This window comes from Onychomys torridus, chromosome 9 (genome assembly GCF_903995425.1).
Source record: "Onychomys torridus chromosome 9, mOncTor1.1, whole genome shotgun sequence".
Lineage (NCBI taxonomy): Eukaryota > Metazoa > Chordata > Mammalia > Rodentia > Cricetidae > Onychomys > Onychomys torridus.
In genome coordinates this window covers 64224569-64240854 of record NC_050451.1, presented here as the reverse complement: position 1 = coordinate 64240854, position 16286 = coordinate 64224569, and the positions used below count along the sequence as shown (strand labels likewise).

Genomic DNA, 16286 nt, shown 5'->3' with positions numbered 1-16286 from the left:
AATAAACACTAACCATCAGACAATAAATCAGAGTGAAAAAACTTAGTCAAGAATTTTTGACTTGGGGATTCTCTGAATGAATAATAATGCTTCAGATGTGTCTATTACTCATATGTGGCTATTTTTCCCCTAATGCTCTTAAAAACAAGTATTAGGTGGACTGCTTTACTTCTGAATTATATTGCTGATAAATACTGTTTTAGAAATGGAGTTGGGGTGGAGGTGAGAAACAGCATTCTGCTTTTTAAAGGGGAGGGAGCCAATGTAGGTAGGGAGAGTATGTGTTGTGCAGAGTGGGCTTGGAAGCTGACTGCTGAGTCAGAACTTTGTTACTCACTGCACTGGCTTGCTCATGCTAAACTTCAGTGTCACCACCTGAAAACTGAAGGTAGAATTAGCAAGTACTAACCAAAGGGCATGGTAGGCGTTCGTGAAGAGTAGATAGATACAAGTGGCATTTTCTCCTACTTTCCAGAATTCTTTTGTTTTCATATTTATCACCTTACATCCTTACGTTATTCTTCTACATTTGTAATAGTAGCCCATGGTGATGCTGGCTAGAATTTTGGACAGGCAAGAGCCTTGGGCTGTGAAGGCAATTTTAAATAAGTGTCTACTGTAGCTGTTTTTAAAACGTGGATCCAAAAAATGAATTTTTGCTGGACAGTGGTGGCACATGCCTTTAATCCCAGCACTAGGGAGGCAGAGGCAGGTGGATCTCTGTGAGTTCGAGGCCAGCCTGGTCTACATAGCTAGATTCAGGACAGGACAGGCACCAAAACTACACAGGGAAACTCCAGAAGATCCAACTCCTCCAGCCTCCATGGGCACCTGCACACGCATGCACATACCCACACAACACATCCACATAATTAAAAATAATAAAAGTTTTAAAAAAGAATTTCTTTGGAACATTTTAAATTACAACAAAACGTAATAGTGATCTACTGTTATTTGTAAGAAAAGGTGCTTTGAGTGTGATCAGTTGGCACTGCATTGTCTTGAGATTGATCAGAACAAGGCTACTAAGCCTCCCCCTTGAGCCCTTCAGAATGACAGCATTGTTCAGTCTTTATTGTGTGTTGGTTATTTAATACATTCAAGGTGACTAGAAACTATAGGTGCCCAGGTCGAAGCCATAACCCAGCTTTTATTAATCTTTGCTCCTGCCTTTCATTTCTTAGTTTCCCTGATTTTAAGATGCTTTCTGTTTCTAGTGGTCTCTTTACATGCATTTTCTATTTGGGCCTTCAAATGATTTATAGATACTTGCCTTTTGGGTGGCTTTAAAATAAGGCTTTTAAAATAACAATAGTTTTATTTATAAGTAATTTATAAGTAATGGCTATATATTTAGAAGTAACTTAAAAGAGAATCCTCTAACTTGTAGATGAGTGGGTGATTTCTTTAATGGATTAAGTCTTAAACACATTCTAACCATTGTTTTTTAGATACCCCCTCTACCCCCACCCTCTGCCCCTTTCCCCTCACCTTTCCCCCTCCCTCTCCTACTCCTTCTCTCTCCTTTGCCTGCATTTTGAAAAACACTGCCTGGTTGTAGTCAAGTCAAATTCAGCTTCCATCCTTTTATGGTGGAAGTTGACCCAGATGGCTGTCACAGCAGGCTCTGCTGCTCATGGGCTCTGTGTCCCCTCCACTGGGACCCAGGGATAAGGTTGGCTGCAGACAAAACAAAGCACTATCTGGAGCCAGCAAGATGGCTGCCAAGCCTGAGGATCTGAGTTCAGTCCCCAGGACCCACATGACAGAAGGACTGACTCACATACACATGTGCTCATATACAAATAAAAATGAATTAATTAAAAAGCCTATGTAGATTTTAGCATCAGTGCCCTTGTATTTTATATGTGCAAAATCTAGATGTCTCTGTTCTTGATGTTTCTGTTGACATGTTATTGGATACCTAATTGTTTGAATCGCTTACTACAATTTATTGATTTGGAAAACTGGAGCTAACTGCACAGGCCACTAGGGAGCGAAGGGTGCCCCACTGAGCTGCCTTTTGGCACCTTGTCCGTAGAGGCAGTCCTCAATGTAGCTTCCTCCGTGCATTCTGTGCTGTTTCTAGACCTTGCTAGTTCAGTGTTTGCATTCAGTGTCTCTTTCCAGTATTCTTTATTCTTTACTGAATGTTGTGAAAATGCATTCAAAGTACTTTATGAAGTGTTTTTTAAAAATTCTCAATACTGTAAGGATGCAGAATTGTATCCCCTTTCCTCTACCTCAGTAATTCTCCTCTACCACAAAATGGAGGCATTACATGAAATTTACTGTATCTCAGCTCTGTAGCCTTGCTCTTGGGTTTACTCCCTCCCTTTGATTAAAGCTATTCTACTCACATTCCCTGAAGGAATTTTTAATTGAATTTTAGAGATCAGTTTCATAGTTATTTCCAGTTGTGGTTGTTTCTTCTCAACTTAATCCAGAGATGATTCTGTGCATGAATGGAAAAATTTGCCTGCCTTGCAATGGTTTCTTTCCTGGCTAGACTTATTTTCAGAAGGTTTTTGTTGTTGTTGTTTTTTATTTATTATTTATGAATTTCTTGCCTGCGTTTATGTCTGTGTGCCACATGCATGCTTGGTGCTTGCTGAGGTCAGAAGAGGGCATTTAGAAGCCTTAGAACTAGAGTTATAGGTGATTGTGAGCCACCATGTGGGTAGTGGGAATTGAACCCATAATCTCTGCAAGAGCACCATGTAATCTTAACCACTTAGCCATCTCTGCAGCCTCTGAAGGTTTTTTTGTTGGTGGTGGTGTGTGCATGTGTGTGTGCGTGTGCGTGTGCGTGTGCGTGTGTGTGTGTGTGTATGCGCACGTGCGCCCGTGGAGGTCAGAAGAGAAGAGAATGCTAAATTCCCTGGAACTGGAGTTACAGGTGATTGGAGGATTCCTGCCATGAGTAATGGGAGTTGAACTCTGGTCCTGTGCACAGTAGCAAAGCACTGTGTGACTGCTGAGCCATTTCTCCAGCCCCTGGCCGGACTTCTCACCCTGCCTAGTCTCTTTTCCTTCTGTAGTCTGCCCCAATCGGAAGTGGAGTCTTTGCCCTCATTTGTCTTTCAGCATACTTATCAAGGCAAACTGAATTCCTATGGTTAACTGAGGCCTCTCACATTATAAAAGCTAAGGCCTGACCTGATCTAATGAACAGAGGTCCTGACCTTCCTCCAGTGAATGTTGTCTTGACATTTGCAAGCCTCGTGTTCTTGGTCAGGTTTCTCACTCAGTTCTTTGTGTCTAGTCTGAAGGCAGTATTGTGGAGTGACTAAGAACTTGGTGCTTAAAGGTTGCTTGCCAGCTGTAGGACTGGACAAGTTGTCCTTGTCTGTGGGTCTCTTTTTCTTCTGGAAAATAAGAGTGCTGAAGCCCTTGGCTACTTCAGATTGAATGGACTAGCCAGCATCTTCAGGCATCAGTGACTTCGATACATTTCCCCACTCTGATGGATGGAAATTCTAAGATGCCAAGCAAGATCCCCTGCCTCTGTCAGCAGCTGCCTCCTACCATTGTTAGCTTGTAGCTTCTGCTCTCATGGTTTCTAGCATGAGTGCTGTACTTAACCATCATGTCTGAATCTTGTTAGTAAAATAGAGGCAAGAGGAAGAAGGCAAAAGACTCAGCTGCCTTTCTCCTCTTGAAGGAGCATATTATAAGTCATCTATGCCTGTATGCCATCGGTAAAAACATGAGGCCATGGCCAACCTCTGGAACCTCCCAACCCTAGAACAGCAGGAAATACAGGTTTAACCTAGTTCAGTTAGATTCCTAGCAAAGGAAGAGAAGATGGTTCTGGGAAGTAATGAGCAGTCTCTTCCTTAGCTTTGGAGACTGTTGTGTTCAGTACTTTGAAAAAAGACAATGCTTAAGTGAAAAAATGGAAAAGGAAGTTTGGTTGTTTGGGACAGAAAGTTGCAGCATGTTTAATACACTTTAAAACCCTTTGTGCATGGTGATTCATTTGGGAGTTGTTTTAATTTTTGACATTAGTATGCACATTTTAGGAAGACTTAACACATATTTGTCAGTTTTAGTAAGGCTTATTATTTGTTTGTTTATGTAGATGAGTGCTTTATTTACATGACAGAATAAGGCATTAGATACCATAATAGGTTGTTGTGAGCCACCATGTGGGTGCTGGGAATTGAACTCTGTCCCTCTGAAAGAGCAGCCAATTTTCTTAACCCCTGAGCTTATCTCTCCAGCCCCATATTTGTCAGTTTTAAGAAATAAAAACTTACGCTATTAAGTGATTATACATATTTGTCTTTTAAGGAAAAGTTGGTATTTACTATCTTTTATAACGAATCAAATTATAATGACATATATTGCAAAAGGGGTATATGAAAAATTATTCAATTCCAGTGGAATTACAAGGTTGCATCTCTTTTGAATTAAAATTACTTTTATATTTTTAAAAATAAAAACATGAGCATAAATATTAACTTTTTTTTTTTTTTTTTTTTTTTTTGGTTTTTTGAGACAGGGTTTCTCTGTGTAGCTTTGCGCCTTTCCTGGAACTCACTCTATAGCCCAGGCTGGCCTCGAACTTGCAGAGATGCACTTGCCTCTGCCTCCCGAGTGCTGGGATTAAAGGTGTGCGTCACCACCGCCTGGCAAGAAAGTTTTTTGTGTTTTGTTTTGTTGTTTTTTGTTTTGCTGGAGCTGAGGACCAAGCCCAGGACCTTGCACTTGCTAGACAAGCGTTCTACCAATGAGCTAAATCCCCAACCCCAATATTTACAATTTTTGTGACATCAATAAGCTAAATATTTTTCTGAAATTGTTTTGTCTCCAAAACATTTCTTTAACGTCTTTGCTTTTTTTTTTTTTTGCTAAAAAGCTACTAAGTGCTGGAAAAGTATAGTTTAATATGTTACCCACTTGCTAAAGAATACCAAAAAAAAGAAGATGCTTGCCTTGGGAGCAAAAAAGACAATGCTTATAAATATTTACTGCTGTGCCTAATACTGCACCTCAGCAATGTCATGCATTTTAATGTCCCCTATCTTAGGGAGTCACATTCCCATCACCTCCTACTTTTCCTGATTTGTTTGGATTAATTCACATGCCTTCCCCAGAAGAGCAATCTTTTATAATGTAATGTGCTCTGTACCCCACCCATACTGCCATGATACTTGAAACAACCAGACATGACCTCTGCAGGAGAGAGTGAAGTGGTCATGGTTCTCTTGTTGGAAAACCAATAGCTTCTGAGGGGTTTTAGCTTTTTGCAGGATTCCTACTTGGGTTTTGAAATCCTCAACTCCCTTTTCTACCTTGAACTTGTCATGAAAAAGCTGCTGTTTAATCTACTTATTTTAACAAAATAAGAGTCTAGAGAGGTGATGCAGGAGTTAAGAACACTTGTTGTTGGTTGTTTTTACTCTTACTCTGCTGTTTTGGAGGGCCTGCCATCCAGCTCCCAGATCAATCACACAGAGGCCTGGCTTGTTTCTAGCCAGCTTTTCCTAACTTAAATTAGCCCATCTACCTTTTGCCTCTAGGCTTTTACCTTTCTCTATTTCTGTATATCCTTCTTATTCCGTGTCTGGCGGTGGCTGGGTGGCTGACCCCTTCTTTTCTCGCTCCTTGATCTTTTCTTGCTTCCTGATCTTCCTCCTATTTATTCTCTCTGTCTGCCAGCCCCATCTATCCTTTCTCCAAGGCAGGAGCCATGCAGCTCTTTATTAGACCAATCAGGTATTTGAGATAGGCAAAATATCACATCTTCACAGAGTAAAACAAATACAACATAAAAGAATGCAACACATCTTTGCATCAGTAAAACAAATGTTCCATAGCATAAACAAATGTAACACATCTTAAAATTCTACAACAAACACTTCCTTCCAGAGGAATCCAAGTCAGGGAGCCCACATCCACCTGTGACTGTAGCTCCAGAGGATTTGACACACCTTTCTGGCTTCTGTTGGCTCGAGCATACACACACACACACACACACACACACACACACACACTCACTCTCTCTCTCTCTCTCCCACACACACACACACACACTCACACATACTCAGCTTCACTCTCACTGACACATGTACATATAAGTAAAAATATAATACAACTTTTAAAAATAAAATGAATTAAAAGTAATTGTGCTTAAATTTTTAAAATTCTGTCCTGTGGTTAAAGAGACAATGTGGTAGCAAACAATTAGTTGGTGTTGGTGACATAGTGATGAGTGTACATTTCTTCCAGAGTGAACATTAGGAATGACTTTATTTCATACATAGATAGCCTTTGAGTTTGACAGTACATAGTGGCCTTTGTCTACTGCCAAAGCTGTACGTGTAGCAGTTTGCTGTTTCAATCAACTGTTAGTGACTTTTTTTCTTTTATACACACTGATGCTTTTGCTGTGCAGGCAGTATAGTAGAATCTCCCTTTTCTTACTCATTAAGTACATTCTGCCAACACTCAGGTCATCTTATACTCAGATTCCAGAATTTTCATTGAGACTCAAAGGGGGAAGGAAATACAACTGGAGACCAAAATGACGTTTTAATGTGTCCTTTTGTTTTCAAGATAACTGAATTGTATATACTAATGTCAGTGTGGGTTTCCGGTTGTATTGTAACAGGCACACATTTCATAAATTCCTGTGGTTGTGTCTTCTGTTGTGTTGTTTTGTAAGCTAGCCTACTAACTTTTTAAACCATTTTACAGCATGTTAACTATAACTAATAACGTACACTGTAAAGTGTTTTCACAACAAAAAGATATGTGAGGCAATATATGTTAATTAGTTCTATTAGCCATTCCACAGTGCTCACATACTTCAGAACACCATGTTATATGCCATTTATATATATATGCATATATATATATCTATATCCACTAAAAATATAAGAATTCATTTCAAAATATTCACATGTATATGGAAAAATACAGAAAAAATCAAAATGTAAGATCACAGTATCTTCAGTCATAACTTAATTTTTGAAAAATTCATTAAATGACATACCTAAAGTGAATGCAAAATCATTTAGTTATTTGTAAAACTAAATTAAATGATGAAAGATTCAAATTCAAGGAAGTATTGAAATTAAAATTAGTTATTCAGCATTTCTTAAGAATTCTTAAAAAAGAGCTAATGAACATCTGTTATAAGGAAGCAAAATCAATGGAGTGTAATTAAGATTAAATCAATAGGCTAGCTCAATTTCATACTTTAATGTAGAAGAATTTGTGCCTAGTGTCCTAGAGGGTATTAATCAAAATTACTTGTATAAAGTTGAACCTAGCATCAAAAAGGAATTTTAAGAAATTAAGTAGATCTTTGTAGATAATTATTAAAATTGTTTTGATATGTGACCAGATGTACGAGGGTCCTGCACTTGGAAAAAAATCTGTCACGGTGTTGTGAAAGAATACTGTAGAGGTGCCTTGTTCTTTGAGATCTAATAGACTTCCCTTTCTGGTTTGCCACTCTTTAATGTCTTATTCAGTACTTCCCATACATAATGCCTCAGTTACACACACACACACACACACACACACACACACACACCCTACGGTCAGTGCTGGAGCTCAAACCCAGGGCCTTGCTTGTGCTAGGCAAGCCCTCTACCAGATTCATCCTCAGCCCAAGATACACACATTTAACATGGTAGAGGAGTTTAGTTAAATGTAGATAACATAATAGTATGCAAGATACATTTAAGTTATTTGTTTGATAGGAACACTTTAACCAATTATGTGTTTTTGTCAAGAAAAGATGAATATTGTGACCTCTCACAGATTATTTCAGGTAAATTTGGATTTTATCTTAGATGTATCTGTGCCCAGCAAGTGCTTATTTATTACTTCCCCCTTGTGTTTGTTGACAGAGCAAATGGATTTTAATAATAGCTTAAACAAAATATGAATAGGAAGCCAGCTACAGAAGAAGTTGTGTGTTTCAGAGCTGTACACATACATTTTCTGAGTTGCAAGCTGTGCTGGATGGTCCATGTTAACATCTCTGCTTACAAGCATGATCGTTATGGCTCAGACACTGATTTTAACCTCAGCCAATACCTTTGCATTTTGAGGTATTTGCTCATAACTCATTAAATAGACATAGCTTTTAGATTGCTTTATCACCTGCATTGTTCCCACTGAATTTAAAAATGCTAATAAGATAATGCCAATTGATTTTGTTACAAATTTTTATATAGGGCTAGAAAGTCAGTCTGAAGAAAAAAAAATTGAATTCTTCTGTTTATTTTACATCCCGGCCACAGCCTCTCTCCCATTCTCTCCTCCCAGTTCTTCCCCCATCCTCCCCCTCTTCCATCTTCATCCAGGAATCATGTGTGTTTTTAATAGTAAAATGAAGTCTCTTTTTCCTATGTTTTTGTCTTAAAATATTTCACTTCTTTGCATAAGCAAACATATATTTATTAAAAGTTCTGTGTTCCATTTAAGTCTGACTAGAAAGCCTAACTTAGCAACCCTGCTTTCTCCATGGCTGATATTTGTGATTAGGAAGATGCCCTTGCACTGGCTAAGATTATAAATGCTTTAAAGCCTGGAAGTCCATGAAGTAGAGGCATTTACACAGCTTACCATTGAAATTCCTCGTGAGGACAATAAAAATTTGAAAGGAGTAAGGATTAACTTACTATCCTCTAAGGTAGTTTGTAGAAGTTAATAGCATATGATTCCAGAACTCTGGAGGATTCATTTTAGCATATTTTGCTCACAACATAAGAAAAATATTTTTCATAATACAGTTAATGTGCATTCTAAAAGACTAACCTTTTCAGTGAACCTGATATGTAAAAAATTTAGATTCATAGACAAACTTTGGGTATTCTTTAGTCTTGAGATGATTCACCTCATGTTCTTTAAATGACATGACATGACATTAAAAATGTTATTTGCTGTTCCAAAATTCAATTTTTCACTTAACATTTTACAAGAATACTTGCAATGTGAACGTGTACAAGTAAGACAGACTTGTATCTGATATTCTATATTCACATGGAATTTGTAAATGTCTGTTTTGTGCTAGGTTCCTGCTTAGGTACTGGGGACCTGAGTGGCTTTGTTCACATGTGCATTCCTTGCTGCATCTGGAGCCACTAAATTTGGACTGTGGACCTCAGCTCTTGATAACAGTGTTTAAAGTAGGATGGGATTCTTAACCCTTCTTCCTCTGTCATCTGTGAGAAGTAAAGAGTGACTGTCCGTTTGTGTGAGGATTAATTGAGATAAATAACATGATATTTGCATATAGTAAAACACATCAAGGCAGTCCTGGTCACTCATACCTGGAACCCAGCTCTAGGAAGCTCGAGGCAGGAGAGTCATCAGGAGTCTGAGGCCAGCCTAGGCTATAGGGTAAGTCCCTGTCAAAACAAACCAGACAACAAGAACTTAATTGAATGTTACTTTTTGTAACTATACCAGAAACACCGGAACAGGTTTATTTAGTATTTTCATCGTTAGGCTGGGACAGTAAGTCATCGACTTTGTGTTATTTGAAGTCTTGTGTTTCATTTATTCTTCATGCTGCACAGATACTTTAAAACACAGCAGAAAGCCATAAGTACATTTTTGTTTGTCATAATTTAAGGTTGAGTATAGAATCACTGTGTGGGCTCGTTCCAAATAACAGGAGAATGCATGCGCAGGTCATGGTAACTGCAGTAAACGCCCTTTACCACCTTCCTTACCAAGACAAAGATGCCTGTCAGTTCTTCACAACATTTGCTTTTAAGAGAGAAGTTCCACACTTGTTGAAACAAAACTGTCGGGAAAGCCTTGCTCTCAGGAAGATACCTTGAGTGAAGATCCTTGTAAATATTGCTAGAAAACTAAAATTTAAAACTAGATACTTTTACCCACAGCACAACATTTAAGCACTTGCACCAATATCCAGTTCATTTTGCATTTGCAAAGGTACATTTCTAAAGAAGTGTAAGGGTAACCGGTGTAATCTTGTTTTCTTGTGCACTATTGATTGATGTAATTACTGTTATGCCTTAAAGTTTGAGGACTTAAATCCAGATATGAATATTCATTTAAAGAGCTACATAAACATGCACCTGATTCCTTTGGTGGTTCATAACAGCAGCAGTAACTTATGAAAGGTAAATTCTCTCATGAAGTCATGGGAAGCCTTTGCAGTTCTGAGACTTGTTCAGCCACATCTCCTCTAACAGATTGTCAGTGTGTCTTTATTATCTGGAGTGAGATCTTGAGAGAGAAAACCTGACTCAGACAGGAAATCACTACCAGTCTTTTTCATTACCAATCCAAATGGCAAGGAAAAGTCAGCTCCGAGTCTGAGAATGTATGTAAACAACTGAGTAGCAGCCAATGGCAAATTGTAGTTCGTTTGTTTTTTCCTGTTTTAATAATCCCTTTCAGTCCTGATTAAGCCATTTATAGTTTATTATGAAAATTTGATACTTTAGGAAAAGCATTTTTTTCTTAGTGTAACATCAGAGAAAATGATGTAGTTTACATCGAGTGTTTTAGTGTGAATTTTTGAAGGACTTTGCACAATAGCTTTTATAGTGTGTACAGGCAACTTTTATATTACCTTAGATCTTGTAAGTCAAAGTCACTTATAGTTCATAATCATTAATTAATATTAAACTTTAGTCTAAATTATATATGTAATCAAGATGTTGGAATATATGCTAAACTATGTAAGCTCAGCCAAGATAACCAGCAGTTTTTGTTGGCTTATTATAATTAAAGTTGAATTATAGTTGTTATTTTTAATGGTTGCTTTCCCACCCCTTTTTCTTTCTTTCTTTCTTTCTTTCTTTCTTTTTCTTTTTTTTTTTCTTTGTCTTTTTTTTTTTAGAGAATCTCACCTAGTAACCTCAAACTTGTGGTAATCCTCCTGCCTCAGCCTCCCAACTGCTGAGATTCAAGGATGAGTCACCACTCCCAACTTGTTTATTTTAAATTTAAAACAATTTGTTCTTAGAAACCATAGGAGTGATGTAGGTGAAAACACAGGAGTGGTAAAGGTGCCTTTTGCAGAGTAAGTAGGCAAGGTGCGCACTCACATTTAGAGTTCAGCTGGAAGATTAGTCCTTAAATAGTCATTCATAAAGTAAGGGTTAAATTTTCTTTAAATATTAGCCCGGAATAGAAAAAAATCAGCACAGCTCTGTGACTTTGATTTTAGCATCGGAACAGGTATTTTTTAGTATGACACAAAAGAAACTGAGTAGTAGTTGATGTTGACTTTATTGGGTTTTGAGATTCTGAAGGTCTTTTTACATAATAGATTTTTAAAGGACCAGTAAAGCTGTTTTGTTAGGGTTTTGTTGATTAATGTTAACTTAATATTTTGAGCTTGAAAACTGAGCAGATAGAGTGATTGTGAGAATGGATTCTTCCATTCTGACACCGTGTACTCAGCTGGGACCATGCTACCCAGGCCGTGCTGGAGCGCAGTGTGCCGAGAAGTGCAGTCGTTAATTTCTGTCCCCTGCTGGACCAGGAAAGTGCTATAGACAGTTGATTGCATCTGTGCAGAGTATCATGTACAGTCATCAAGTGGCACTATTTGTTTTTAAAGTGACACATGTAACTTTTATTACATTCATTAATACAAGCAAAGAAGCTAGCAGTGATTTTTATTTATTTTTTTATTGTTATCAAGCCATTTCCTAGGACTTTTCAGCAAAATATCAATTTAGCCGTAATTCTAGTATGAAATACAGGAGCTGTAATAAAGCTTTTGGTGCCTGCTATTTAAAAAGTCAAATCAATAGCTCGAATATATTTTACAATCCCATTTTGATTCACTGTCACTCTGCTTTAGGTAGCTCTGTACATTTATTTTGCTCTCCATGTTTATTTTACCAGTTCAGCTTCTTTGTAGATTTTTGCTGTAAGTAGAAAGGATTTTTGAACTGTCTGTTGTTAACATTTGCTACAGTGAATGATATATGCAAGTACCCAAGACATTCTCATTGAAAGACAGCTTAAGGGGAAAAAATAAATAAATAGCAAAAGCATTGTCTTTATTTACAGTGTAGAAGACCACAGCTTCACCGGAGGTGGAAGTGTGAGGGCAGAAACACCCCAGAGAAGGACATCTTTAGTGATAGATTTACATACCGTTAGCTCACAGTACTTGATTAGCAGCCGGGCTCTGGGACAAGCTAGCTGGGCACGTTGTTTGGGGCGCCTTTGATTCTGTGACTTCTGAAGCTTGCTGGCTGCATGCTTGTTGCCTTTGTTCGTGAGACAGGTAATTACTTGATAAAATGAAGTGCATCACTGTGAACAATTGACCCTTTGGAGCAGTCCAGGCTGGTCAGCAGTCTAAAACCACACTTTAAAGCCATCATTATGGCTTCAAACTTCAGAGTTTCCAAGGTGCAGACAAAGGTGTTGTCTTCCTTTAGTACAAGTCGAGTGCCATTCTCAGACTTGATGAAGTATTTAAATTGGATGATATTGGACGACACAGAAAACTCTTCCGGAAACCCATCCAGCCTGCTTTTGGACACCAGGACAATGCGAGATTTTATTTTTGATATGAAATCAGGAGCATTACAGAAGATTCTCAGTCCTTGTGAACGATCGTGGTTATCTGTTATTTCCAAGAAAGTAGTCTCTCGAGGTGTCAGCTGTTCTTTTTCCCACCTGGATTTTACTTCCTCTGCCAGCCCCTTGAGCTGGAAGAATTCTGCTTCTTGAGCAAGAAGTTGATTTTCTCGAAACCCTTCAGGCAATAGAAGTTCTCCATTTCGTAGGAAGTTTAGGACATGCCTGAAGAGGAGCCCGTCCCTGTCTATGAAGTAATGGCCATCAGCATCAAAAGGACAGAGAATTTTCCCGTTTACGATACCTTCAAGGAAAGTGTCTGGGTACTTGGTCAGGGTTTGCTTTTGAGTAATGTATAAATATCCACCAACGTTGAGGGTCATCAGTGTGGATTTGCAGTTCTTGCCGTGCTCAGCATCCTCCAGGCTGTTATGCCTGCCTTCAAACTCCCTTTCTTTTTCTCTTCTGATTAGTTTACGCTCCATTTTCAAGATACTATTTCAGCCTGTTCTTCTTGGCTTGGAGATTTTTTTTCTTTGCTTTTAAAAAAGAAACCCTAGCACAGAAGCACGCCTTTATTCCGTCCCAGGCTGGCGATGTGATGAAAAGCTGGCAGCACCGCCTGCGCTGGCAGCTGGGTTTGCAGTAGGTGGCGTGTCAGCTATGCGTGCTGGAGCTTCTGGAGTAAGAGGAAGAGAGAATTTGCATTTAACTGTATCGGGGAGGGATGTGTGCAAAAGGATTTCTATGTCTGTTCTCAGAGGAAGACAGACTTGATACTCGGTAAATTCTCTTTCCTCTGCCAGGTAAAGTGTCATTCTGCTCTCATTTCCAAGTAAATGAGAATAGCTCTCCACTTCTAGAGGCCAAAGTCACAGCTTAGTCAGGCAAGGCTAATACTGAGTTACATTGCCACCTTTTGGAAAGTGCCATGTAAGTGCTGGAACCTGAGGGGAAAGAAACTGCCCATATAGAATTTTCTCCTATGAGAGTCCACTGTTTTCAGTGATGGAGACCCGACAGAAATATTTAGGCTTACTCTTGTGACATTGCATTTGAATTTAGTTGAATTTGTGTGTTTTGGATTTGGGTCTCTTTGTTAAATAAGAAAATTAGCATAACTTCTTTTCATAAAAGGTTGTTTTTTAATTAGCATAACTTCACAAAAGGTTATTTTTATTTATTTTTTACTTCAGAGTTTAAAAAAAATCATGTAGGCTGTCTCTGTAGTATTCATTCACATTTTCTTGGTTAAGATTTCCTGTGGGAAATTCATGAGCTTGTTTCCCCTAAGCCTACGTCAGTGCTCAACAGTCTTGCCTACTACAGGGGATACTGTACCATAGCATGCACTTGTGTTGGAAAACTGAGAAATGGAGAGTCTAAATACCTCCTTGGCAGGAGTGTCCTGGGCCAGTTAGGCTTTGTTTGTTCTTTCACAGAGTGATAGAATAGTGAGCGGAGTGCCTCCCTGCCCCTCTATCCTAAAATTGCCTTCCAGAGCATTTTACAAGTCTGAGTTTATACTCCCCAAATCAAGGGCCCGGTGATAAGAAATCTGGGTGTTTCCCAGCGTTTATTAATTGAGCAGCCTGTCTACTAAATTACCCTGAGGAACTCTGTTGTTCTTAGAGTAAGACTTTGGCTTTAATACAAAAGTCACTTATATTTCCATGCATTGGTTATTTTTAAATTATGTGTGTCATGTTAAAGGTATTACAATAGGTTCTCCTTTAAAAATGCCCAACTTTTACTTTCTGTAAACAGGGTTAATTTTTTATTAGATATTTTTAAAAATTGTACCTCCTAGCAGATAATGAATTTAACATTTAATACCGAGGTTATCAAAAGCTAATTGAAATTGGGCTAGAAATCTAAGGCATAATCATTTTTAGCTGATGGTGAAATTCAACTTCTCTGTTCTACCAAAGATAAAATTGCATTCCAGAGAGTCTTTAGTTTTTTCCCTGGGATTTTGCACCTTACTTTGATGAAAGCCATAATCTAACACGTCCTTCTCAGCCCTGCAGCGTTTAAGAAGGGTGTGCTGGTGTGTGTGTGTGTGTGTGTGTGTGTGTGTGTGTGTGTGTGTAAGGGGGGGGAGGGGAGAGTGTGTGTTTTAGAATCAAATCTTTTCTAAGGTTTGACTTATTTTAAAAACAGTAATTGGGTGTAGGGCTCAAATCTGGAAATCATGGATTTTTTTGTTATTACAAGTGAATAACATCAAGAGACATAATCCCCCCCCCCTTTTTTTTTCTTGTGAACTAACAGAACACCAGAATCAATACAGTATGGTCGTTCTTTAGGGATAGGTTTCCTGGTGTGGCTGTGCTTCCTTAGCCTGTCTGTAGATGCCTTTATTGGACAGCCTTGATACTGTTTTTGCTAGAAAGCAGGCTTCCTTTGGGTGGTGAGCGGGCCAGCTGTCTTCTACCTGAGAGTTCACGTGTGGTTTCTGCTGCGAGAGTTTCACCACCACTGATGAGCGCTGTTTCTTCCTTCTTCCTTCTGTGTTGTGTTAGTTTATTTTGTTTTTGAGACAGTCTTGCTCTAACCTACCCAGTCCTCAGGGTCTTGGCAGCCCCTTCTTCTGCCTCTTCAGTGCTGGGATTGCAGGGATGGCACCTGGCTTCTAGGTTTGCTGTGATGCCGTCCAAGGACTCATCTACCATGTGCCTCCTACCAGAGCACTTCCTCACTCACTCACTGTGGTGTGCTGTGCTTCTGCAAACCTGCCATGTGCTGGGCTGTGCTGGGGCACGCCTGTAACCCCAGCACTCGGGAGGCAGAGGCAGGTGGATCTCCGTGAATTCGAGGCCAGCCTGGGCTACAGAGCTAGTCCAGGACAGGCTCCAAAGCTACAGAGAAACCCTGTCTCGGGAAAAAAACAAAAACAAAAAAATCTGCCATGCATGGGTGTTTGCCAGTGGGCTTGCCACTAGTGTTGTGACTGGAGCCCTCTGATGGGATATGAGTCTACAGAACTTTCCTTTGGTGTCTTCTCTGCCATCTTGCATCTTTAAAAAAAAGAAACTGGTATCCAGTAGATGCCACCTTATCCATATGACTGCCATTTCAGCCAGATGATTACATTCATGGAATTACAGGCTTCCTTTGATCCTTGCTGCCTATAGTACACTTGCCAGCTTTGCTTCCTGTGGACTCTTTTAACTGTATTATTTGTGATAGATACCTGTTGTGGGTAGTCAGTCAGCTCTAAAACTATAAAATAGTACTTGTGCAACAATATCAGAGGTAGTCCCTATTTATGTGACCTTTTCTCTGCCTCACTACAGCTACAAGGTGGAATTAGTCAGTCTAGCGATTCTGTCATGAGAGACTAAACCATGAAGATTGGCTCCTAGGTGCCTCTGACCACCAGCTAACTCCACAGGCAGGAAGCATCATTGTGAAGAGTAGAGCCCCTTCTTTTGTTACAACGTGAGTTCTTTATAAGAGTTGGATTGGATCACACATGGTAGTACATGCCCTTATTTATCCCTGGCACTCAGAAGCTGAGGCTAGAAGATCCTGAGTTCAAGGCCAGCATGGGCTACATAGTAGCTACATAGTATGGTCCTATCTCAAAATTTAAAAAGAAGGAAGAAAGAAAGGAGACAATATAGAGAGGTAACCTCTTCAACACATTAATCATGAATCTTATAAAAAGAACCCTTGAGCAATTTCGAGAATGTAAATGGATTGTTGGTTTAAGCATTTCCTATAGTGAAATAGGC

General features: G+C 39.1%; 2 protein-coding genes and 1 non-coding gene across 3 annotated transcripts in view; 2 read left to right on the top strand and 1 right to left on the bottom strand.

Moving 5' to 3' along the window:
• Gtf2f2 (general transcription factor IIF subunit 2) overlaps window positions 1-16286 on the top strand; it is a 120484-nt gene that overhangs the window by 36699 nt on the left and 67499 nt on the right. The window lies entirely within an intron of this gene.
• On the top strand, window positions 1557-1692 carry LOC118591674. The gene has a single exon (XR_004945972.1). It is a non-coding gene; the product is annotated as a small nucleolar RNA SNORA5 (small nucleolar RNA).
• On the bottom strand, window positions 11217-13232 carry Kctd4 (potassium channel tetramerization domain containing 4). Its single transcript, XM_036199686.1, has one exon. It carries the CDS (start codon window positions 13029-13031, stop codon window positions 12252-12254), a length of 780 nt encoding a protein of 259 aa, XP_036055579.1. The 5' UTR covers window positions 13032-13232; the 3' UTR covers window positions 11217-12251.

Excerpts from the sequence above, each read along its gene's own strand:
- Kctd4 (XM_036199686.1), bottom strand. The coding sequence starts at position 13,031 with ATGGAGCGTAAACTAATCAGAAGAGAAAAAGAAAGGGAGTTTGAAGGC.